Source organism: Mytilus galloprovincialis, chromosome 8 (assembly GCF_965363235.1).
Source record: "Mytilus galloprovincialis chromosome 8, xbMytGall1.hap1.1, whole genome shotgun sequence".
In the NCBI taxonomy this organism is placed as follows: domain Eukaryota; kingdom Metazoa; phylum Mollusca; class Bivalvia; order Mytilida; family Mytilidae; genus Mytilus; species Mytilus galloprovincialis.
In genome coordinates this window covers 89,734,408-89,761,289 of record NC_134845.1, presented here as the reverse complement: position 1 = coordinate 89,761,289, position 26,882 = coordinate 89,734,408, and the positions used below count along the sequence as shown (strand labels likewise).

Genomic DNA, 26,882 nt, shown 5'->3' with positions numbered 1-26,882 from the left:
GTATACAACTGTGCAGTAGATGATAAAATCCATTGTTTTGATTTTTCTTGTTCTGTTCACAGTATACAACTGTACAGTAGACTATCAGATCCATTGTTTTGATTTTTCATGTTCTGTTCACAGCATACAACTGTACAGTAGATGATCAGATCCATTGTTTTGATTTTCCATGTTCTTTTCACAGTGTACAACTGGACAGTAGATGATGTGGTCCATTGGTTAGAGTCACATGTACATTTACCACAGTACAGTGCCACCTTTAGGGCACATAATATCATTGGACGTTCTATGCCTAGGTAAGAAATCTGCATATTTTAAAAGATCTTAGATTAAAATTTTATTGTACAAATATTAATAGAGTATTGATATAATATTTGTGGCATTTGGTAAGATGTTTAGATATACACCAGTACAATACTGCAGGTGTCTCAATACTAGTTCTTTTCTATTGAGTACTAAAACATATGTAAGACCAAGAAAAAAACCCACTAATCCTTTTTTTTTGCTTTGATGAAGCATAAAATATTAGTGCTTAGAAATAAATATACCATGTATGGTTTCAAATCTTATCTTTACTATATACATGTATATGACACAAAAATGAATGTACATGTAAATAAGGGATGACATCAAAAGATCGATGTAGGATAAAAAACTTAAATCAAATAGTTTGGGGAAGGGTGGTCAACATTGCTGCAAGTTTTGTTAATCTAAAATCGATTTTACATATATCCCCATTGGTCAATCAATTTTTCCCAAATTAAGTTAAGAGGGGGGTGTGGGTGTCAGTGAAAAAACTATGTGAATTAAGTTTTTTATCCTTCATTGAACTTTTGATGCCATTCCCAAGGAGATGTGGTATGATTGCATAACCTATAAAACAACTCTCCGCCAAAATTCAACAAGAAAACTAGCTTTATATATATAATTTCTTATCTACAATTGATTTCACCTCGATGCAGGCTTGATGAGGCTTGTTTGTCTAGTGAAATATTGTGTTTATTTTTTTTATCGCATTGAAAATGTTTTAAACATTCTAATATTTACCTATTAAATAGTGTGTTAAAATAACCTTTTTAGGCAATCTGTTTATATATAAATAGAAAATTTAAAAAAAACAGTTTAAAAAAATAAAGTATGGCAGACATGAACTTAACTACATACAACAACTGAATTACCACATGAATTACAGTGTCCTAACTTTAAACAGACACAAAAAAGTGACAAGTTTCAACAAAAATGTTTCTTTATGAATGCAAATAATAAGTTTGATAATCATGATAATACAATTTGTAATTTGTAATAGGTGACATTAGATTTATTGAATTTAAGTTTAGAAGCCAAACATTTTTTTTATGCTAGACCTTGACTATAGTATAATATATAAATAGTTATGATAATTATATATTCTGGGCAGTCTGTAATAAAGTGCACAATTATATTGTAGTATTGTAGTATTTTTAAAAAATGTCCCAAAATTTAACATTGTATATCACTATATCATATATACGGAACACCCAAATAATAACATGAATGGAATTCATATTTTCAGACTTGCTATCACTAAAGGGACCAACACACTGAAGACAGAGTTAGGAATAAAAAATGGAATTCACCGACAGAAAATATCAGTTCAGGCCATGGATTTGGTCCTCTTTGGACCTCCAAAAGGTAAGAGTAATATTGAATTGTTAAAAGATAATCTTGAAAGAGGGGCGAAAGATACCGGCAAAATCATAGATCGAAAATAAAATGACAATGCCATGGCTGAAAAGAAAACTGCAAACAGACACATAATAGTACACAAAACACAATATAGAAAACTAAACACTTAAGCAACATGAACCCCACCAAAAACATGAAAAACTGGTGTGATCTCAGGTGCTCTGGAAGGGTAAGCAGATCCTGCTTCACATGTGGGACCTTTTGTGTTGCTCACATTATAACAAACCAAGTAAACAGTTTAATTCTTCAACTGCTAGATGCATAATAGCTTTTTCATTAAAAAAAGGTCTGCATCAATCAGGGGCGGATCCAGCCATTTTTAAAAGGGGGGGTTCCCAACCCAGAGTAAAGGGGGGTTCCAGCTATATGCTCCCATTCAAATGCATTGATCGGGGGGAAAAAAGGGGGGGTTCCAACCCCCGGAACCCCCCCTCTGGATCCGCGCCTGATCAATGCTTACATATTAGCATGTCCCTCTTAAATTCAGCATTAAAGAGTAAGGGCTGGTCGTTATGCAACCATTCATCTACATCATTACTTTGAAGATATGGTATTAGACTACGACTACAGGGACATTTTCGAATTTTTTCTATTTTGAATGTTTAAAAATGTATATGGCATCTATTTATTCACTGAAAATAGATCCAAGATAATTAAATTAAATTAATACCCCAATACCATTTATACCTTTAAATGAATATTTAAAAAAAAAAACCAGTTTAACACACAGTATATAGACATTTTTTGTTTGTTTGATTATTTATTTTAGATGGTCATAATGTGTTGAAAGACATTGCTCTCATTTTATCCACGTTTTTTGTGGTGGGCGTGTCCTGGTTTGCATATTCACAGAACAAGAGGTCAAAGTGTCAACTGGAGAGGATGCTGAGAGAAATGGAGAATTTACAGAAAGCTGATGACGAACTCAAAGATGTTCAGAATAAGTATGTTTTTGTTAGTTCAGCAGCTCACGGTGATAAAACTTAAATCAGTATTTTTGGAGTACAAAATTTTTACTTGAAACGCCAAATCCAGTATTATGATTTGGTTGATTAGGCTTGTGGTCAATAAAATTTTCGAAATACAACTATTGTAATTAGTCCCAGAAATCAACCAATCAAATTATCAAATTTGGTGTAATTAACACAAATGTTGAACTCCCAAGTACTGAGTATAGTTGTATGAGCAAAGGCCAAGGGCTCACTGTCTTAAAACTTAACTCAGGATTCGGAGTACAAAATGTGTCACTGTGCTTGAAAAATCCTGTATTACGATTGGACTATTCTGAGAGAGTACTGTATACATACTCATTCTTGAAAGTTTTAAGATCATAAGCACATCATGATTCCCAGCTATACAACTTTTCTCAGTACTCAGAGTACAAGATTTGCACTTGATATACCAAATGCAGTATTTTGATTGGTTTATGATTGAGTACTTTTACATTTATTACACTCAAATGTTTTATGATTGTTCATGTTGTTAGCTCAGGGCTGTAAGTAATAAAACTAACTCAGTACTGGGGGCACAACATTTGTGCTTGAAATATAAATCCAGTATTTTGATTGGTTGATTTTTGAGTCCTAGTACCTTAATTGAGCTTTAAAAATTTGATGACCGCAAAGCCAGGCATGGGCTCTGTCTCATAAAATTGATCTCAGAAGTCAGGGAACAAAAGTATTACATGAAACACAAAATCCAGTATTATGATTGGTTGAAATCTAAGTATGATAATTCTACTCAAAATGTTTTATTAGAAGTTATTAATTTTATATGCACAAATAGAATGATTTTTTTTTTAAATCGCATACTACTGTATGTATACCATATAAAAAAGAAGATGTGGTATGATTGCCAATGAGACAACTATCCACAAAAGACCAAAATGACACAGACATTAACAACTATAGGTCACTGTATGGCTTTCAACAATAAGCAAAGCCCATACCGCATAGTCAGCTATAAAAGGCCCTGATAAGACAATGTAAAACAAATCAAACGAGAAAACTAACGGCCTTATTTATATAAAAAAATGCACGAAAAACAAATATGTAACACATAAACAAACGACAACCACTGAATTACAGTCTCCTGACTTGGGACAGGCACATAGTTACATAAACAATGTGGCGGGGTTAAACATGTTAGCGGGATCCCAACCCTCCCCTAACCTGGTACAGTGGTACAACAGTACAACATAAGAACGAACAATAAAAATCAGTTAAAAAAGGACATCATCAGATGGACAAAAATACAAGTGGACGTGGCCGACACAAAAAGACACAATGAAAAGATCTGAGAGTGCTCCCAGTTATCTGACAGCTAGTTCAAAGCCACTAACAACTAATAAAAAAATCATGCATACCATGTCTTTGTTTCAGTACTTTATAATTTTCAGGTCAACTTATTTGGTTCTTTATTCTTTAGCCCATTTATCTCTTTTCTTTATTTTAGCACACAATGGGATAGTTTATGTATTGGACTTTCTGTTTGGTTTAGATGTTATTTAAAATGATCCCAAGATTAAGATTGCATAATTGAAAACATGAGGACTATAGTTAACTAAAAAAAACTAACTTGTTACTCATATATCATGTAAATAGATTAAGAGTTACAGTAACTTACAATTTCTTTATTTTCAATTAAAAAACCTCAGATATTGTTATGCTTTGTGGGAACATTTCTATTTTGAACCTTTTCTGAAAATATAAGGATAACAGTTGAAGTTCTTAACTTAAAAAAAAAGTTTGTTTTTTTGTTTACCCATAGATTAACCGAAGCAGAAGAATTACAGCTGACGGTGGTTAAAGAGAAAACAAAGTTAGAAATGAAATATCAAGATGAAATAGAAATGGCAAAGGTAAGTGGAAATGAATTTCTGTAGGAATGTTTTTTTCCTCAGTTTGGTGTCGAAGAAGAACCAGTATACTTTTACCAAGTTGATGTAAAAGTTTGTATGGTGTAAAGAACTAGAAACTAGGGTCAATTTTTTATATCTTTTGAAAAATAAGATTTGCTTTCTTTTTCAGTATTTTTACAAAATCTTTGGTTAATCTTGAGAAGGCTAAAATAAGCATTGATTAACAGTAGTGGTATCACATCGGCCGCATCTTAAGACATTTGGTTTTTATATTGGTACCACTCGGCAGCATCCAAAGACATTTGGTTTTTGTATTGGTATCACATCGGCATCCTCCAAAGACATTTGGTTTTTATATTGGTATCACGTCGGCAGCGTCCAAAGACATTTGGTTTTTATATTAGTATCACGTCGACAGCGTTCAAAGACATTTGGTTTTTATATTGGTATCACGTCGGCAGCATCCAAAGACATTTGGTTTTTATATTAGTATCACGTCGACAGCGTTCAAAGACATTTGGTTTTTATATTAAGTATCACGTCGGCAGCGTCCAAAGACATTTGGTTTTTATATTGGTATCACGTAGGCAGCGTCCAAAGACATTTGGTTTTTGTACAATAACTTTAGTAATACAAATCAAATATAGTAAATTATATATTTTTAGAAGTTACTATTTTAAAAATGCTGATGAAGGTAATTTTAGCCATGATAATGTGTGTTATTTTCTATGTTAAACTTTTATGATGTATTTAAATGGGTTATAATGGTAGCAAACTCTATTGGAAATTTGAATTGAGATTATGACCATATTATGAGGAAAAGATTTTTTTTTTGGTGTAGAAATTCTTTATGTGTCAAGAGGGGTGAGAGATACCAGAGGAACAGTCAAACTCATAAATCGAAAATAAACTGACAAATACTTAATTACAATCCAAATTCAGACCTGTATCAAGTGTGAAAATTGTGTCCATTTTTGGCCCAAATGTTTAGGGTTGGACCTCTGCGGTCATATCCAGCTACACTTTATTGTAAATTGTTATCAGTATTTTATTTAGTTTTGAAAATCTAATCATTTAAATGCTCTTAATTTTGTAAATTTAATTATTTGTGATTTTTTTTGTTGCAGAAAGAAGCTGAAAGACTCAAAGTAGCTAGAGAGGGCAGTATTGAAGAAATTTCTCGACTTAAACTAGCTGAAGAGGAACTTGTTCAGGTATACCCTGAATTGTTGTAGGGGTAGGGGAATTCCAATTACAAGTTCTCTCACTCAGACTTTTAAGGGGAAGGGTGGGCGGGTAGCTGCCAGATAGTGTCTCCACAATTACATGAAAACCCTTTGATGAATTTTTTTCAAATTTAGTAATGTTGCGACCTGCTACTATATGAAATTCAAGTTCAATTTTCACCATTTAAGCTTTCTTTGTTGAGTTATCACCCTTTTTGATATTCAAAAGTGCTATTTATAATGTGATTGAGTTATTTCTCTTTGTTTAGAAATGGATGATCATGATTATATACATACAGTTTGATTACACTAAGCCACATTGTTAATGTCATATCTGACAATTATAATTAGAGTGACACATTTATTTGATAATTTTCTGTTTTCTAAGTGTTGATGATTAAAAGCTATATAAAAAAAGATAATCACAAAAATACTGTACTACAAGAGACATTCAAAATGGAAGTTCCTAATCAAATGGAAGAATCAAAAGCAAAAATACACCAAACAAATGGATAAGAACTGTCATATTCCTGACTTGGTACAGGTATTTTCTTTTATAGAAAATGTTGGATTGAACCTGGTTATATATCACTAAACCTCTCACTTGTATGACAGTCACATCAAATTCCATTATATTGAAAAGATGCATGAACAAAACAAACAGACATAATAGATATTGAAAAGATGCATGAATAAAACAAACAGACATAATAGATAAAAATGTCAAAATAGGGGTACAGCAGTTAACACCATATCACAATCTTAATCACAACAAAAACTAACACATCTAACAAAGAGGCACAAAAAAGCATTTAACAACATTGTTCATTGCTTACTTATTTTTGAATGTTATTTATATATGCTAAATCAACCTATTAAGGAGCAAGAAATTTTAAACACTGGCACCAAATCGTAATTTTAACATAAACACTGGCGTAGAATCCTGAGTTTGAGTCTAGAATGTAAATGTCACACAGGTAGAGATATAAAATAATTTAGTCGTTCAAAGTATACAAAAATTATTATAAAACAATTACGCAATGTTTAAAGTACCAGAGACAAGTTATATATATCAAAAAAACATAAAAAGTCACACAAACAAAGCACACAAGTAACAATGAAAAATAATACTAACAACATATAATGATTGAATGCATAAGTACAGAGCCACGTCAAATGTATATCACGTAAAACAGATCACACAGTAAAAGTGATATTAATAAAGACAAAGCAAAGAACACTTGAAACCTTTGAGAAAATTGTCCAATTCCATTGTGCAAGAAAATATATAATGTGCATGAAAATATATAACGTGTACAATTGTGTGAATTTATTGACAGGTCAGGGGAGCATTAAAGAGGGCTGAGAAGGAGTTGGAGCGATCTCAATGGGTAACACCGGCAGCCCTACGAAATTGGTTACAACTCACCTATGAAATAGAACTAGATTATTTCAACAGGAAGAAACTAGCAGCTGATATACAGTTTAAGAGAGCTAGGGAAGAGGTATGATGTTTTGCTGATACAGTAACTTAACCTGGTTTTCTGTTTAATAGGCCCCTAGGGTGACTGAGGAATAGAAATATGGTAACTTGGTCTTCTCCCTACCTGCAGTAAAACGCTTGCCGAAGTGGACCGTCCGTTTGTCTGTGCAGGATGTATCAAGTTTGCAGTCACGTCCAGTCAGAATGGGGACGTTAAATCCGATGCCTCGTGCAAAGAGAGTGCCACAGTCTTTGCTCATTAAGAACCCTTGCAACAACTCTTTGAGTGGTCCGTAGGTGGCCTGTTCCAAGGCAAAATTTCTGGCCCTATCCAATATACCCTCATTTTCCAGTGGCAGTCCAAATTTCTCTGACCATCATCCCAGATGGCCTCTCTTGTGACAGACCTACCTATTGTATTTATTGTGAACTTGTTCTCGTCCTGAATATGCATGAAATATTTGCCACTGGACATTAAGCAACCAACAATCAATCAATCAATCTATTAAATAGAACTGGGCTAGAAGTTTGATATTTGCTGATACAGTAGGTATACCTATTTGTGTTCAGTTTAAGAAAGCTAGGATAGGTAAACTTTTCTGATACAACATAATAGTCTGGTTTATCAGGGAAATAGCATTTTCTATCAGCAATTTTTACATTTTTTTTTTTCTATTATGTTTTCTGTTCATTAATTGTAAACAAAAATTATAATATTTGCATAGCTTGAAAAAACATCATTTTGATTAAAAAATGGCATTTCAATACATCAAGTTTAAATTTGATTATTTTTCACTGAAAAGGCCAATTTAAAGGTAAGAAGACTTTTGTAACAAGTTTCACAGATCATTTCAATATTCTTGAATAATCTTGCATGCATTCAAATTTTTTTTCGAATAAATTTTAAAAGATTATCAATGATGCAATGTCAAGAGGTGTTATATTTTGCACATAGGTCACAAAATACAAGTCTATAAAATTTTTGTTTTGTTTATATTCTTTTTTAAAATGATAGAAACACAATACTTTTATACTTGACATGAATTATCTATTTGAATTCAGTAATCTAGAAATGAATCACCAGTCATCATCTTCTTTTCGGATTTCGTTTTGCATATATTTTTCTGGATAGTGGTCTATGCAAATAACCGATTGCATTTAAATCACCTATAGCTATTAATTTTTATTGGTAGAAGAAGTCTTTGTCTCCCTTTGTAAATTTTCTGAAAGATTGTCTCCCTTTGGATAATGTAAACATTGTGACAGATTATATCCCTTTGGATAAAGTAAACTTTAAAAGATTGTCTCCCACTAGATAATTTGAACATAATGAAGGATTGCCTCCCTTTGGATTATGTGAAACACTGGAAGATTCTACAGACAATTGGGAATGACAAGTTCTGAAAATTTTCCTCCATTTACACTAATGTAAATTTTAAAAATCATTGCGTCAAACTGAAATGTAAGTTTAATTATTGTGATTTTAGGAAAAGTTATAAAAAGTATCAGATACTAGTTCTATAATTATGCGATACTAATAGTAGTCTCATTATTTCCATCATTAAGAACCTTGCAATAATTTCTGAATTGACTGTATCTTTTAATTTCTGAATTTACATTTGATTAAAGGTGGTACCCAACACTTTCATTAAAACTAATTTGGCTCGTTTAATTTTCATAAAATTTTGACAAAGTATTTACTTTGACCCTTTGACAAAAATATAAAAATTTCAAAAAATTTGAACCAACCAATTTATCAGAAAAATTACACTGGTTATATAGCAGTTAGACTAACTCTAATTTTGATCATTGAGAAGCTTAATATTCCCTTAACAACACAACGTAATTAAAAGGTTTAGCTGATTTTACAGAGTTATCTCCCTGTAGTGTTAGGTACCACCTTAAGTATCAATCTATAGACTGCCATTATTCTTTGATCACATACAGATGTATTGGTTCCTACTATTAAAATCATCTAAGCTTTAATTGTATTGGTTTTTTTTCAGTGTGAAAGAATGAGTAGGAAGCGAGTAGGAATTTGGGGGTCTTTACGGGTAGCTACTAGTAGCAGTATGGATGAAATGGATCACCAAATAGAAGAAGCCAGGTATTAACATGTTTCATTATTTAGCTGTTACAAATCGAATTCTTATATAGATATAAGAAGATGTGGTATGACTGCCAAAGAGACAACTGATCATCCAAGTCACTTTATTAAAGTCAACCATTAAAAGTCTTCAACAAGGAGCCTTGTCTCACATTGAACAGCAAGCTATAAAGGGCCTCAAATTATTATCTACAGATTAATTCCAGATTGATATTGGCTTAGTAAAATTTATGAGAATTTTATGTCTTTTTTACTATTGTTATTTTTTATGTGGACTTAAGTTTGCATGACTATGCATATGCTTAATATATCAAAAGGAAACATCAAAAAAATACTACAAAGAGAATAAATAAATGTGTGAATCAACATATTTTGACATACATTTCTGTTTAGTTTATTGATTAATTCTGGTTTTTATGGCCCCGCAACAAAGTTGTTGGTGCCATATAGTTTTACCCTTGTCCTAAATTCCGTAATTCCCTCATTCTGTCATTCCGCAACAAACCATTATACAGAGTTTTTTTGGAAAGATTAGAACTTGTTCTAAATCTTTACTTAGGCACCAGCCTCCCTAACAACATGACAGGTTAGCTACTGTTACTAAATGTATTTCCACTGAAACATAGTTCCCTATAGTTCTCATGTATGTACACAATACACACATAAACTGAAAAAAAATATATATTTTTTTAGCAGTTTATTTAAGAATGTATGTCATTAGGATGTGTTGATGTGCAGGCTTTTTTTTTAAACATTTGATTAGGTAATTGGGTATTGATATCATACTAGTATGATTGACAACTGTCATTATCACCAAACAATCAGAGACAAGGTAGACCTTTAATTACAATACCCCACCTCCTAAACTGTCAATCAAATTGACCACATAACTTATCAACCTCAGTCTTACATAATTATACAGACCCTCCAATACACATCTGAATATACAAATATTTGACCTCATACTTGAATACACAAATGTATATATTAGATGTTTGATATATTTAAGGATGATAGATTTAGTTATTGCCTATTACTTTTGATCTACATTACATAAAGTGATTCTGTAAATTATGTCTGAAAGATAAATGATTAATGGATTAACAAGATCTTTTAAAAAAAAAATGAAATATGAATATAAATATGAATATATAAAAGGTATTCAAGTAAGGTCTATAATTTACTCGATAAATTTCAAATAATCTGACATCTGTAATTAATCAACATTTAGATTAGTTCACTTATTTTGTGTAAATCAGTAATTGGCTTGAAACCGTTAGTAAAATTTTAAAACTTTTATTTATAACAAACCATTGATTATTAGTTTATTCCACATCAATCATTGTGTCTATTTTAGTCATTTGAATTTTTATTAGAAGTGAATATATATTTTGGCAATCAAAAAGAATCCACATTTCAATAATATAAGTTTTTTAATTTGTTTATGTTGAAAAAGTACATTTTCAATGCCTGTGTTGAAAAATACTTTAAAAATTGATCAAAAAGCACTCTACAACTTTTAATCTTCAATGTCATATAACCTATGTTTCAACTTACAAAATGCCCCAAAACAACATTTTTAGATTATTTTTGTTGACACTTTTAAGTTCTTAGCTGTTGGTCTAGATTTTATGTTTCTAAACGCCTTCAGATATTGGGCTAAGTTTTGGTATGCGAGTTTACCATGATGAGTTAGGGACGACATCAAAAGTTCAATGAAGGATAAAAAACTTAATTCACATAGTTTTTGCACTGAACCCCCACCCCCCTCTTAACTTAATTTTGGAAATATTGATTGACCCATATGAATATATGTAAAAATCAATGTCGGATAACCAAATCTTGCAGTCGTTCAACCCCCCACCCCCAAACCTATTGAATTAAGTTTTTTATCTTACATTGATCTTTTGATGTCGTCCCTTACAGATCAAGTTTAAGTTTCGTTCCGCTCCGCTAATTTTTGCTGAAATTACGGGCTTTGGACTTGGATAAATTGTTAAAAATCCCAGTTATACAAACTTTTTTTCTAAACGCTTTCAGATATTGAGCTGATTTTTGGTATGTGAGCTTACAATGATGAGTTACAGATCAAGTTAAAGTTTCGTTCTGCTCTGCTAATTTTTGCCAAAATTAAGGGTTTACAACTTTGAAAATTGTTGAAAATCACAGTTATGTGGACATTTTTCTATTCACCTCCAGATTTTGAGCTGATTTTTGTATGTGAGACTACCATCATGTTTGTGTCCACATAAGTTATTGAAATTGGAGATTTTTCAGCTTTTTGAGACGGGGCCATTCGTGTCGCTTTGACACATCTAGTTTTATATTAACATGACATATTTTTGTGATTTCTAGATCAGCATTAGAAGAAGTAAAGCATTGTTTGGATGAGAGATTACAAAGATGGCACAATATAGAACAGATATGTGGCTTTCCTGTGTGTACTAATCCTGGCAAAGAGAAACTTGTACAGATGTTACAGATAGGTAATACATAGATATGATTACCAAATAGTACATGTTGGCAACATATACTGTGGAGTCATTTTAAGAGATTGTCTCCCTTTGGATAGTATTATTTAATCTGATTGTCTCCCTTTGGATAATGTTATTATTCTGAAAGATTGTCTCCCTTTGGATACTTTTAAATATTGTGAAAGATTGTCTCCCTTTGGTTAATGTAAATAATGTGAAACATTGTCTCCCATAAAAATTCCAAAGATCTTTTAGAGTACATACAATCTAACTGTCTTTCATCATGGAATAGTATTAAAACTTTTGACTTTTTTACACTTTACACATGTATTCCACATTCCAAACTAAAAGACAATTTGAAAGAGTTGGTATTGCTTTGTTTCATAAAAAAGAATGTCCAATGTCATAGGGAGGGATAAATCCTACTTTGTAAAGGATCACTCTGATTCAAACAAATAATTCTCTGAAACTGACATCAAGATGCTAGATTTTTTTATTGACAACATATTTGTTACGTTTGGAGGACATGTTTTTCAACAGATTGTCGGCATTCCAATGGGAACAAATTGTGCCCCTCTTCTTGTCCACTTGTTTCTTTATTATTATGAGACTGACTTCATACAGGAACTTCTGAGGAAGAAAGATAAGAAGTTAACAATATCCTTTAACTCTACTTTCCCCTTTATAGATGATATTCTTTCACTAAATGATTCAATTTTTTTTTTACAGTTTTAAAAGCTTTGCATACAATATAAGAGAGGCAATATTATAAGTTATGTTCATCCTTCCATCTGTTTGTATGACAGAGTTTCTCACTACCAACAATTGGTATCCCATGAATATTGACCATTTATCTTGAAATGATTTTCACTGATCATAGACAAATAGACCAAAATTACTTGAGTGTGTCTGAAGTGCCCAACTTGAGCAAGAACCACTAAATCAAACCCAAATATTTGAAATCCAAATATAACTTTTGATGAATATATTGACTATTTAATTTATTAAACAAACAAGCAACATGTCAAAATTTATAGTATTTGAATTACGCAGATTTCGAAAATTGTATTGTAGGAGTTCCACAGAATATATCAGTTGATTTAGGATTTAGGAATGTAGAAGAAGGAGAACTAGATGAAGATACTCCCCCCGGTTATCCTGGAACTGGTGAGTTATCTCCCTTATAAAATGGGTGTGGTTACTAATATAAGGAATGTTTATAAGAAAAAGGGGTGGAGTTAACTTATAAAATGGGTGTGGTTTATATAACAGGAGAAAATTCCAGAAAGGTTATGGGGTTAGAACTTTAGATTTCATTGTTTTATAGGAGGAAAAGCAAAATAAGAATCATGAGATTTAACATAATTAAGTTCAGAATACTTATTAAGGTAAAGAAAAGCATTGTTAATGTATACTAAGAAGTAACTACATGTTAGTTTAGGACTAGTGTATATATTAGATATCAAATGTGGATGACCCATCATTTTTTTAAATATCCTATTGCACTTGTTTTGGTATTTTGTCTGCAAACCTCCAATATATTCAAGAAGGAAATTTATTGGAGGGATTGCAGACAGTTTTATACTGATGAAGCGAAATTTTCTTTCTTTTGATATAAAAAAAAATAAAGAGCAGTAGAAAGATTTCATCTATTTGTAACTGTAATATTTTCAGTAAACCATTGCTTTTCTGATCTTTCCACATCATAAGGGTCATTGGTAGAAAGTACTAATTATTTTGAATACTGTAAGTTCAGAAATAGTTGTGTGCACTTGTTAATGTGATTCTCCAAGAATTGACAAAAAATACAAGTTTGGTTATTGCAATTTCGAAAACAAATTCTTTGTTCCAATTATCAGAATGTGAATTCCTGGTATTGAGATACTACCAAGTTGCACTATGCACTTAAAAATGTGCAATAATTTCGGAATTTACAGTAATGAATGGTGAACCAAGATTATAATATAGAAGGAAACTGTTCTTATATTGGTTCAGGTATACATTGAATGCATGTACAAGGTCTAGGGATACAGATATAAACAAAAAGGAGAAAACAGAGGTGGATTGAGGGGGGCAGACCCCCCTTTTTGGAGAAAAAAAATTGGTTGATTATAAAGGGAATCAATAAATTGTGACGGGAGCGGGGCCCCTCGTAGGCAGCCAGTGGGCCCCCACTTATGTAAATTTCTAGATCCACCACTGGATAAGAATCAGAATAACATCTGTCCCCAGACCACAATTGACTTCATGATTTAAAAGAACCAAATTTTCTTTTCAATGCTAAAAAGTCAAAACCTAATAGGAAATATTTGTCAAAAATAAAAAATACCATTCTGTTTGAACTTTCTTTAAATGATTATGAATATTTTGATTATGGTCAAGGGACTCTTTTCACAAACAAAATCTTACAACAAAAAATTGGTCATAACTCCCACTGAAATTTCCATGACTCCCAATTGATTTTAACCCGCTGAGTTTTAAAGATTTTTTTGTGAAAAGAATCAAAGGAGGTTGTGGAAACAAATAAGAAAATATTGCAACAATGCAAGTATGAATCACACATCCTTTTATTCATATAACTTTCCTGAAACTGTTACATTTAAAGTGTCATTATCTTAAATTTGGAACATGATAAAATAGTCATATTATATGAGAGAGTTTTTTTGATGGACTATATATAAACTTAAAACAAGAATGTGTCCTCAGTACACGAATGCCCCACTCGCACTATCATTTTCCATGTTCAGTGGACCGTGAAATTGGGGTAAAAACTCTAATTTGGCATTAAAATTAGAAAGATCATATCATAGGGGACATGTGTACTAAGTTTGAAGTCGATTGGACTTAAACTTCATCAAAAACTACCTTGACCAAAAACTTTAACCTGAAGCGGGACAGACGGACGGACGGACGAACGAACAGATGGACGGACAGACGGACGGACGCACAGACCAGAAGACATAATGCCCCTCTACTATCGTAGGTGGGGCATAAAAAGTCTCTCTAATAAGCAGGCTTAAAAGATTGTCTTATCTAATAGGTTGTCCAATTGTACTAAGCCGTTGCAAGATTTTCCTATTTGTTTCTAATTAAACATAAACATGCATGAACATTAATGTTTATATACTTCCACAGTTTTAATTCTTTTTTTTCAGATGTAAAGCATTTGTGTAAATATTTTATATATTTTTTACAAAATTATATGAAAATTTATTCACATTTAAAATTGATAAAATTGCACATTATATATTTTACTGGCAGTTTTTATGCAGCACACGGTAACTAATGGCATGGTTCGCCCACCACCTTACCCAGGTAGGCAACTTTACACTGGTAGGCATGTGGTGTTCCCAAAAAAGAGCGCATCTTTTTTCTATCTTGTTTGTAGCATTTGAAATCCACCTCTTTTAAAAGAAATTTTTCTGTTTCTTGAGAGATTATTACACAACTTTGTGGGTTTTTCCAGAATATTTTTTATGTGAGTGTGTATGTATATATGTACTGTGCTTTTTTATGGCATCAATTATTATGCTTTTATAATTGTCTCTTATTTTTTTAATAATTACTTACTCACACATGGAATCAATTCAATGGCTGACATATTTTTACAAGTCCGGATAGTAAAAAATACTGTAGAAATTGGTTTTATTTTGCCAAATTTGATTTTTAGAAGCAATGCTGCTTGCAAAGTTTTTTCTGCATTATTTTGTCTCAAATTAAAGATCAAATTAATATTAGGTGAACATTTTCAATTTTACTGTGTATATTACATGTATTAAATTTTTTATCATAAATACTATCAATATTTGAATATTTGTTCCCAATTCACATGATCCAACATGTTGTGGGAGACATAGACATACAGGGTGTCTGTCTGTCAGCCTGTCTGTGTGTTTGTTTGTCTGTGTGTGTGTGTCCGTCTGTCAGTCTGTCTATCTGTCCATCTGTCCAGTGTTGTTAGAGCTCGCATATGTACTTTTCTTGCCAGACTTATGTAATAAGTTTATATCAACAATGTCTTGGATTAGTTTGAAAATTAGTGCCAATCAGTTAAGAGTAATGCCCCTTTGAAGATTGTTCATATGAAACATTGCATTGTTTGTGCACTCATGTGTACAATTCTTGTCAGATTTTGAAGAAATTTATAAAAGATATATATCATCAATATCTTAATTAGAAGATTCTAAAATTCAGAGATGATTAATTACTTTAAAAGTTATACCCCTTCGTAATATTGATTTTATGGAATTTGCCATGTAAGGATTCTCATGTGTACCGGCCAGAATTTATGAAACTTGTATCATAGGGTTATATCAGTAATGAGTTTAGTCTCTTTTAAATATTAGTGATAATCAAATATTTTTGACAAGTTATGGCCTTTGGGAAAATTTATTATATTAATAAGAGAGCCATGGTTTATTGGTTATTGCATTGGACTTCTAACACAAAGGTTCCTACTTTTAGAGTGCTGCCTCTAGGAAGTAATCATTTGACCTCAAAACTAGGATTAAATTGGTTTTTGCATTTTAGGTTAGGTATAGGAAGATGTGGTATGAGTGTCAATGAGACAACTTATTTGTAAATCTCAAAGTGTTAATTATCAATTATGCAATTAAGTGTATTGTATTTTTTGTTATTGTCAGAAATAGTGACAACAGTTTTAATTGTGCACAGTGGGAAGAAGGTTTAGGAAAATAAAGATGTTTGACACTATTTATATTTTTCAAGAATATTTACAACTTTTTATTTTGCACTCATTATATTATATTTATATAGATATATATATAAAATTAATGCATAACAGTTCTTATATGAAAGCACAATAACCACTGATAATAATTAGTGATATGAGTAAATGTCGCTACTAATAAACATTGCATCCTTAATGAAAGATTAAAAAACTGCAATCAGGCATCAACAAAATGTATACAAAATGCTAAAACTTTGTACATGTATAATCAAATAACAAATTTCTGTGACTAATTGTTGCTCTCCACCTATAGAATTTTATTCAAAATTCCAACCAAATTGCAATTTATTTTATCAAGCTAAACTAAATAATTGGTCAGAATTCTTAGCCAACTGCTGTAGAAAAACACAGTCAAGTTCCGAGTAGTTAGTTATCAAGGTACGAGGATAACGGAAGGTTGTTAAATAGAGCATACTTGATTACTTACAATCATAAAAGATTTTGATTCTCCCAACTGATATAACAAAAATCAATGGCAATTGAATTGTTATTATATCTTTTTTGCATAGAGGCTTAATATAAATCAAACAAGATATGGTATATCAGTAAAACAATAATTTAACCTCACAACATAACAAAGACATATAGCTATTGTATAGAGGTCAATATTGAGTGTTTAACTAAAGACTACCTCTAGTTCTAAATCTTAAATGTTTGTTTAAAAAATTATTGAATAGTGAGAAATATAAATGTAAACATGAAATAATTTATTTTAAAATTAATGATATTGTCTTATAAGTAAAAGACAACATGCTAAAACAAATTTCTAAGAGCTTCAATCTGTTCTCATGATCTGTGCTAATTGTTCTTTCTGTTACATTGTAACGGCTTGTTTATAAATATTAATCAGAGATTTTGATACATAATATTAACAAATTATTGCAAATATATTTTTAAAGAAATCACTGCAAACATATTTTTAATAATTTAATGCAAAAAAAATTAGTTTTATTTCTAAGATTGTTTTAATATTTAGCTGATTTATTTAAAAATAATTGTAATATCTTATATATTGATATCTTATTAAAACAGCTGTAAAATGCCAACCAGCCAGAACAAATACATGTAATAAGAAAAAGTTGTTCCGAAGATGGTCAGAAACTAATATGGTGGCACAGCCAAGTAAGACTGGTTTCTTGTCATACCAGTATAAGCTTTTATTTTTTGGGAAAGATGGCTTTAATCCTAGCCTTCCTTACATTTCTATTTTTTTTGGTATAGAATTGGAATCTGTTTGAAGCATCTTATGTTCATTTAGATTTTGATAATGCATTTTAATGATTTTTTTTGCCTGATTATTTCGTTATATTAGCTTGCATATTTTTTTGCATATTTAGCATATGCTGCAAGATATTTATTGTCTTTTAGAATAACTTAATTGTTTCTTGTTCCCTACCAGTTTTAGCTTTAATAGCTGTTACTTGATAATAGCTTAAGCATTTGCTCTATGTAATTTGGCAGTTAAAATAGATCAGATTTCAAAACTATTGTTGTGATAATTAAAATGAAAAATGGGTATTCCCTAAACTAGGAAATAGAGAAATAATTGTTTCCATACCCATCAAAACCCGAAAAAAGTGAAATCATTTAAAAAAGAGCATTAAAACAAGAGGCTGAAGAAAGACTGATAGCACAAAGGTAAAAACTTTACAAACATCAGGTTAAAGACAAAAAAACCTGATCATAATACAAAACAGGCTCACTTATTTTTCAAAATTGATGTTTCATGATTAACATTAAACTGTTAGTGACTGTGATAAATAATAACAGTCTTTTTCCCATTTACTGTTATAATCAAATAAATTGGTTGTTACTTGGACACATTTTTATAGCAATTGTTTAAATAATAGTGAAGGTAGCTCTTTTACTTTTGAAAAATCTTTATCCATGTTAATTGGATTTTTCCTTCTAACTATTCATACTGGAAATTATAGCATTCAAATCATTTGATACAGTGGAAAATTGTTTCTGGTAATTTTTCACAGCAATCTCTTCTGGTTTGTTTCAAAAAATTATTTATACACAGCAAAGAATAATACACACATGTTTTGTAGTTGCTAAATGTTTATTTGAATATTTTTTTGGATTTTGTAAGTTGAGGTATCTGTGAATCTCTTTTTTTTAACTGAAAGGGCCATCATGGTCATAATAACAGAGGTTACCATGAAGGTGGCATACACAAATCATATGTCGAATAAAAACAGACAAAACTATTTCTCAACTTTGAGTTCTTTGCTACATTTAAAGAGTGCACCCAGCTTGAAATAAGAATTTATTTCTTCTCCTTGAATGCCTTTCTCTGTGTAAAAAAATGCATGCCAATATTTATTTTCATTTTAATTTCCTACAATTATTTTTTTATATTGAAAATTAATTTTATACCAGGATTACTTATCACAACCAATTCAAGAATCATTTGTTGAAATAAAGTTGATTCACTTATTAAATGTAATAACTAGTTGTAGATAAGAAGTTGACGAAAAGAAAGTTGAAGAAAAAACACTGCAGAAATAAATAAAAAAAACACATCATTTTGTCATAACCAAGGATTTTGTTTGTACTGTGTAATATACCTTACTTCTATGTTATAAAATGATTTGTTGTAGAGAGTTTTCTCATTGGAAATTGTCATCTTCATGTTTTTTTTAACTTAAAGGAATTCAATTTGAAATCTAGACTTTCAAAATGTTGTTATTTTTACATTATTTATTTTCATTTTCAGGGTACCCTGTACCAGGAACCAGTACACCATTGAGACCACACAACTTACCAAACAATCTGAAAAATTCAATGGGACAGTTGGGTAGCAGTAGCTCATTACCTAGGTCAAGGACACCAAAAAAGAGACATTCTGATGAATCACATCAAAGTGATGACCTGTCTAGCAATAGTACGGAGACACCACCAGATACAAGTCTACCAGACAAACCAGTCTTTCATTTAGACAAGTATGTTATGTTTAATTTTATTTTAAAAGAATGAATTAGACTTCAGTAAGGTACCTACCCCTAAGGTCACAAGCTTGAATATCAGTATTGAATGGGTGACCAGGTTACTGTTGAGCAAGTCAACAGTTTTGTATGAAAACAGTCAGTTATTATCACTAGTAAGTAAGAGAAAGCAAGACAACATAATCTAAAGCTGAACTCAAAACTTTGCACATGTTTAGTCTTGATATCCCATGAATTTTTCTTGCCATTTTTACAGCCAGATTAAGATTTTACTAGTATTAACTTATATGGTACTCTTTGATAAATGTTTTTTTATTATTATCATTATAACTGTTTTTTTGTATTTGTAGCAATTCACCTTCCCCAGAAAGTCTGATACAACAGCAACATACACCACCTAGTTACCAGCCTATGAAGGTTTCCCAATCAATGAGTTTATTAGGGAACAGCAAGCATTACAGTGATACTATTGGAGGACTGGGTTATATAAAGAACCAAGATATTTTAAGACAGAACGTGCCTTTTGGAAAACGTAGCCAATCAGATGCAAACTTAGAAAAACTGAATAATTCAGCTCATTTGCTTACAAATCATAGCGTTGAAGAAAAGACAAAACCTAAAGAAAAAAAGAAGAATGTGTTTAATAAATTATTTCATAAGAAACATAAATCTTGAATCAATGATTGTTGTTTTTTTTAATTTTTTCTACAAAAAGGTTGTTTTGTTTTGTGAGGTTATGTAATGTATTCTGTTGTAAACCTGCCTTTAGGCTTGCCTAAATATATGTTGCTATGCTACAGAAAATGAAGGATCATGGGTAATTGTATTGTGTTTAAGACCATGAAAATTATTTTTAATCTTCTGATAAATATTTACTATTTGTAATGTATTGAACCAGTTGCTTGAAATTATGTAATGTTTATCCAAAATGCTGTGCTTTGATTTGTTATATACAAATGAGTAATGGTTTACCCACAATGCATTTTTAAAACAATATGGAGGCAGCATTAGGGTGAAATGATACATTGAAATAATGATGTTAGTTGGTTTCTTTTAAGACAAAAGAAATCCGACTAGAAGATTTAGATTTTTTATTTTGAGACTATATAAATGAAGCATGTATATTGAAGAAAACAATGTTTATTTGCATTTTTAGTCAAGCTGCTAATTAATTTTCTTATACTTTGACTTCTCGAAAATGATTTCTTTAAAAAAAAAAAACCAATCATACTCTCTAAAATTATTTTGAGAGGTTGAAAACAAATCTCAATATTTATGAAAAAATAATGAAAAGCATAATTGTCTGAAGCTAGTATTTCTCTGTAGTATATGTAGAATTTTAGAAAAATATATAACTGGTTTTAGGTTTTTTTTTTCAGTAAAAGGATAAAAAGATTGGGCATTACAATACATATTATTATGAAAATATGATGAAAACTAACATAAATGTTTATAAATGTATTTTTCTTTTTTCATAAATCTTGAAAATAGAATTTTAAAAACTGAAAAGGTTCAATTTAAATATACAAAAAGATGTCTCTTGCCATCATACTATATATTTCGATACATTATGCTATATTTTTTAAGAAGGAATATCCTTCAGCATTTAGAGCTTTGCTTTTGTTTTGAAGATGATGGTTTGGATTGTATTGCTAGTCTTAAGAGATTATTATAAATAAATTGTGTAAATTACTAGGTTTGAATATATATCTTAATATTTAATTTATTAGATTTCATTAGGAAGTAGAAATAACATTATATATATTAGTTGATGGATTTTTTTTAAGATAGGGCTCATATTTGGTGCAACCAAATGTATTTCTGTGCAGTTCAATATAGCTTTATAAATTACAGTAAAGACATAAACAGGTATTTGCTTCATAGGCGAAAAAAATTATAATATGCTTACTAGGCAAAAAATTCAAGTTTGTTGTTGAAAAACGTGATGGTATTGTGGATTTTTTCCTGAAAAAAAAAAGAATAAAACTGTTGGTCTCATTCAGTGTTCTTGTGTTATTTATACTTTGATTTTTGTTTGGATTTTTTTATGACCAAAAAACCTTATTTCCAAATATGAATTCCTGAACCTCTACCTCTTTTGTTGGTGAGATGGAAGAACTTGTGTTATTTTATGATCTCTACTCTGAATAATAGATTTTTATAGTTTTAAATCTTTTTTCCTTTTCATTTCAAAATACTGAGTTGATACATCTTGAAATACTGGTTATATTGGTAAACAAGATTTGAAATTTTTTCATGAGATTTTCTGTTTTTTTATCCAAATTATATCTTTTTCATTTTATTTTTTTCAAATTGAAAAATAACAGGAATGAATTGATAAGTTTTCACATCCATTTTAAAACAAATAATGAAAAGATGGTTTGCAAAAGAATTGTTACAAAACAAATATGGAATACAGAGACATTTTATTGTAACCAAAAATTGTTCCTATAACCAAGACAACAAATTGGTTGTATTTTGTTTCTTGAAAGATGGTCAAATTATTTTTAGATTTGATGAAGAATCTATATTATGGTTAAAAGTTTTGGTGTTGAAATATGAATTGCTCAGTTGAAATATAGGTAAACTTGTGTTATCAAAGGCCGATTTTAAATTTAAATTGCCCTTTTGCAAGAAAATTGTTTAACACATGCAAGTTTTCAATTGTAATATATTTATAGTTGCTTCAGGAATATTGATATAGGATGCTCATTTTATAGTGCTTGTCTGTTTTCAAGGAAATCTCATCACACTTTAGATATGTAGAACTATTTGTAGAATTCATTAGATGTTTTATTATTGAGATATTATATGTTTGCATTTCAAAAACAGCAGCAGTTATCAACAGTAAAAAAGAAAGTTAAGAGGAAACATGAGATAAGTTTCATTTCATAGATAATTTTTTTGTGTAGATTTTAATAAGATAAAAAAGCATTAATTTCGTAGTCTTTGAAGAAATATGTTTTTTTAAATGCATGGGTAATACAATATACTCATTGTTAAAGGCAAAATTCTTAGAATTATACAAGAAATGGTTAGAATATAGTTATGTTCATGTGCATGTTTTATAATTGAACAGTTACACACAGATTTTTATTTTCATGCACATACCACTTTGAAATTTGAGTTGTTAGAGCTTGAACATGTATTAACAAGTTGTGCTTCTTTAGTTCAATTCAATCATCGATACTTAATAATATGCATAACAATGTCGAAGTAAATGCTGGCATATAAAATGTATTGAAATGTTCTGTCAATTGATTTCTCTTTCCGGATTTATTGTTAATATTTCTCAAAACATATAGGGCAAAACATTTCCACAACTTTTATTCATCATTTTCTACTTTTGCAGGTTCTGATGTCATTAAATTTACACCAGGGGATATTTTGGGGATTTTGTCTTAATCAAAGAATTACCAGAAAATTAAATTTCTTCCAAGATATTATACTTTTATACAAGAGTCAATGCATCTAAATAGGAGGTTTTTTTTGCATGGTTGGCTATAAATAACTTTAGGATGTGTAAATAATTCTTTATTAAAATAACTTTCAGCAACTTTTTGTACATACTATTCTTAAACTGAACTAAAGTTTTGGAGAAATAAAAGAATTAATTTTTTTAAAAGGCTGAACATTTTACCAGAGTATTTTGTGCACATTTTATTTTTCCTGATAAATAGATATATATATGTTTATCTGTTGTTCATTTTATCAATCACCATAAAGATTAACTTGAGGCAATATGGCATACTATAATTTGTCTTGGTCAATATCATAAATTTGGGGAAATACTCCTTTGGTTTATAAATAGAATTATAATTTTGTGTTCATTTTTGTTTAAAGCATACTTTTTCTCTTAGAAACCTCTTTTTAAAATGTTATCTTCAGTGTAAATTGTTTGTTTAGTGCAACTATATTCCTGTGATTGGGTATGAACATTCTGTACAGTTTTATTTATGTAAAGAGAAGTTGAAAGACAACGAAATATGTGAATGAAAAATTGAAAATTAGAAATGAAATTGAAATGTTATATGCAAAAGAATGTGACTCAAAGTGTTGTTTTGGATTCAAGCCCTGAAATGAGTACATTGTTAAATTTTGTCTTTTATTTTATCATGATTTTTTTCTCATTTAGGGATGTTAATAATGAGGGCAGATGGTTTGTCTTTAACTTATATTTTATGTATTCACAACTCAAGACTCCATGCAATTTAGGTATATAGGATAGATGATATTTGATTGTAAGTCTATTTTTATTCTAGTTATTTTAATATAACATATCTAGAATTGTTTGAAATAAGAATACATCTGGGAAAAAAAAAGAAAAAAATGTTGCCTTTGAATTTTGTTAATTTTCAAAATAAGTGGAAAAAAATTAGTATAAACATTTTTGGAAAAATCTAAACGGAGAATGACTGAAAAATACAAAGTTTTTCTCTATGTGTTTTACAGTAAGCTACTTTTTTTTACGTTTTTAACAATATCTGAATTTATATAACATATTCAGAGTTTACTCTAACTAATTTCTTACAGGTTAAATTATTTTTTTCAAGTTATGATGTTCTATTTTTTCTACACAGATAAATAACAATTGTTGTTTTGTAAATTTGATTTGAATATGTAAATACATGGAAAGTTACTCTTTTTAATCAAATATGAAATTTAATATTTTACATATAGGTGATATTTATTCAAAATGACATTTTTTCTGTGATACTTTTCTTTCCACCTTTTTCCCCTTTTTTAAATTTTTCATGTAAGTTTCATTCTCATAATAATTGTTTTACAAAAGTGAGTCATTATTTTTTTATTCTACTTTTTCACTAATCATAATTTTTTTATTTTATTAAAATTGCAATCAAATCTGCCAACACATTAGATTTAATTTAGAATCTTGATCTCTTTCAAATTATTTTCCTTTACCTTATATTTTTTCTTGCAATATATTTAGTCTTCCATTTTGATGTTTCCTATCTTCTCAAAAACTGCAATTGTTTTCTTTAAAATATCATTCCAATTTATTTTTATTAAATTGTGCAACAAAATGACATGCATCTGTAAAAACATGCTAGATAGACTTTGCATAACTGTCCATTTAAATATTCAAATATGTGTGGACTGCCGTCTATAGCTTATAGATCATAACTTGAAGTTTGTGTTGAATTCATTCATTATTTGGATTGTAATTGTCAAGTGTGTTCCAGCTGAAAAAATCATCATGTTTAGTCCCTAGATATGAATATATAGCTATTTGTTTGTGGTATCGGGAATAATTTATTGATAATAACCAAAACTAACCATTCCGTACATTTTGTTTATACATTCATCCTATTTTTCTACCAATTATTTTGTATAGATATATACTTGAGTTAAATTTTCTACTGTGCAATGTGATTTAATAATTAACTTAATTGAAAATGCATAATTAATGTTTTTTGTCAGCATTTTGTTAAATGATGTAAACAAATGTCGTGTCTTATTTTTGTTTAGAACACAGGTAAATATTCTCAATTTCAGTACACAATTGCACCAATCTGCACTTCCTCCACTTTATTTTAGTCAATCCTAAGCCAGGAACATTAGGTTTAATGCCATGGCGTTGTCGTTTTATTTTCGATTTATGAGTTTGACTGTCCCTCTGGTATCTTTCATTCCTCTTTTAAAAGTCAATGATACCATTTTGTCACCCCTTTTTATTTATACATTCTCAGTTTGTGTAAAATTTATCTTGTGATTTAATTTGAAATTTGACCTTTTGACATTGTCATTTTGATAATTTAGATTTTTGTTGTTGAACAATGCTGTACTGTGTAGTATACCTGTTTAGAAATGTCATTGAACTTTGACTGTCTTGTTTCTTTCATTCCACTTTCACCATCCTTGTTTTTAGAATAAATAAAGGAGTTTTTCCTCAGTAATGGACATACGATCGATGGAGTTAAATTTCAAGTTAACCAACATAACATGGTTTGATAAATTATAGCACTGTTAGAATGTATTTTACCAATACGTTTTAATGTCATTTAGGTATCTCTTGACTCTCTTTTAGTGACTATAAGAACTTTATTCCCCCCAAAAAAGGGAATTTTTGTGTAATCTATTGTAAGTTTATTGTGACTGTTTTGGGAATGAACTGTGAAAACTTACTCAGAAACTGAAGAACTAAAAGTTATGTTAGTTGAGGTAACACATCCTTTGTTTTTGATATCTCTTCAAGGATTAAGACAAAACATTAAACATTGAAATTATTATCAAATTATTAATAACTAATTATGTTTAATAAGTTAATTAAAAAAAACTGAGAAAATAATGCAGATTATCTACATGACTTTTTTAAACTGTAATTTTCTTTTTTTATTACACTGTTTGTTTTTCGAATTAAGTTTGACGATGTTTAGCATTAGCATAAATATGGATACTGTAAAACGTTTTATTTCTGATGTTAAGAAAATAGAAATTGATTGGAAATATAAAGTTGCAAAATTGTCTATATTTATTCAGTAAACTATGACTGAAATTAGTTTTATGGACATTTTTAATGGAATTTTCAGAAAAAATTACAGTTTCCAATCATATTTTTCACTATACTGTTGAAAGATAATTACACTATATTCATAAAAAGAAAAGGTACATATATATATAAAGTGTGTATTAACATATTTGTTTTACCAAATGAGTCAAAGTGCAGATGCAGAAAAAATACATGTTGTCCAATATTTAAATTTCAGAATCTGATGTTATTGTTAATATCTGATATGTGATAAAATAAATTGTTATTTTTATTATATATCATGTATATTTGAAATAAATTATCATTCCATAAATGTGTTTAGTGTACTTGTGCCAAATCAAGCATCTTGAAAATGGTTGTTTAGTACTCTTTTGGGGTTGTTCATTTCCAGTAATAGTTTCAAATCTGATATACAGATTTTGTTTATGTCTGCTGAATTCATATAAAAATTACTTTGTTGAAATTGTGCATTACATATCCTATGAACTCATACTGAATTTTGACCTATAAATCAATGTATGGTGTATTTGCAGTGACAATGATAATGTGTCTATCTTTCAGTGTTAGTTCTCTGGCTCACTTTCTGTCTATCTGTAATCATTGTGTTTACTTTTGATTGATAGAAGTCATTTTTGCCATTCAAGGGAACATGAAATAAAAGTTTTCATAGTTATGGTTATAAAATATCAGTTTAAATGCATTTATATCTTACATATTGAAAAAAATGTATGGGTCAGTGTTATAAAACGTTTACATATTTGGAAAAGAAATAACTGATTTGTTCCCACAGGTAGT

General features: G+C 29.9%; 2 protein-coding genes across 6 annotated transcripts in view; one reads left to right on the top strand and one right to left on the bottom strand.

Moving 5' to 3' along the window:
- The window catches only part of LOC143042808 (uncharacterized), a 98,107-nt gene extending 85,223 nt beyond the window's left edge, over positions 1–12,884 (bottom strand). The window contains exon 1 of the mRNA XM_076215273.1: positions 12,879–12,884. The gene's annotated coding sequence lies outside the window, so the exon portion shown is untranslated. The remainder of the gene's footprint in view (positions 1–12,878) is intronic.
- LOC143042804 (stromal interaction molecule 1-like) overlaps positions 1–26,400 on the top strand; it is a 37,866-nt gene extending 11,466 nt beyond the window's left edge. The window contains exons 4-16 of one of the 5 annotated variants that reach the window (XM_076215263.1): positions 185–296; positions 1,553–1,671; positions 2,495–2,669; positions 4,495–4,585; positions 5,713–5,799; positions 7,152–7,316; positions 9,301–9,401; positions 11,757–11,887; positions 12,950–13,042; positions 15,137–15,190; positions 17,658–17,747; positions 19,348–19,573; positions 19,927–26,400. In XM_076215263.1, the coding sequence (XP_076071378.1) occupies positions 185–296; positions 1,553–1,671; positions 2,495–2,669; positions 4,495–4,585; positions 5,713–5,799; positions 7,152–7,316; positions 9,301–9,401; positions 11,757–11,887; positions 12,950–13,042; positions 15,137–15,190; positions 17,658–17,747; positions 19,348–19,573; positions 19,927–20,251 (1,769 nt within the window). In that variant the 3' untranslated portion in view covers positions 20,252–26,400. Of the gene's footprint in view, positions 1–184; positions 297–1,552; positions 1,674–2,494; positions 2,670–4,494; positions 4,586–5,712; positions 5,800–7,151; positions 7,317–9,300; positions 9,402–11,756; positions 11,888–12,949; positions 13,043–15,136; positions 15,191–17,657; positions 17,748–19,347; positions 19,574–19,926 lie in introns of all 5 variants that reach the window. The other 4 variants (XM_076215264.1, XM_076215265.1, XM_076215266.1 and 1 more) reach the window with 4 other exon arrangements.
- Positions 26,401–26,882: the final 482 nt, after the last annotated feature.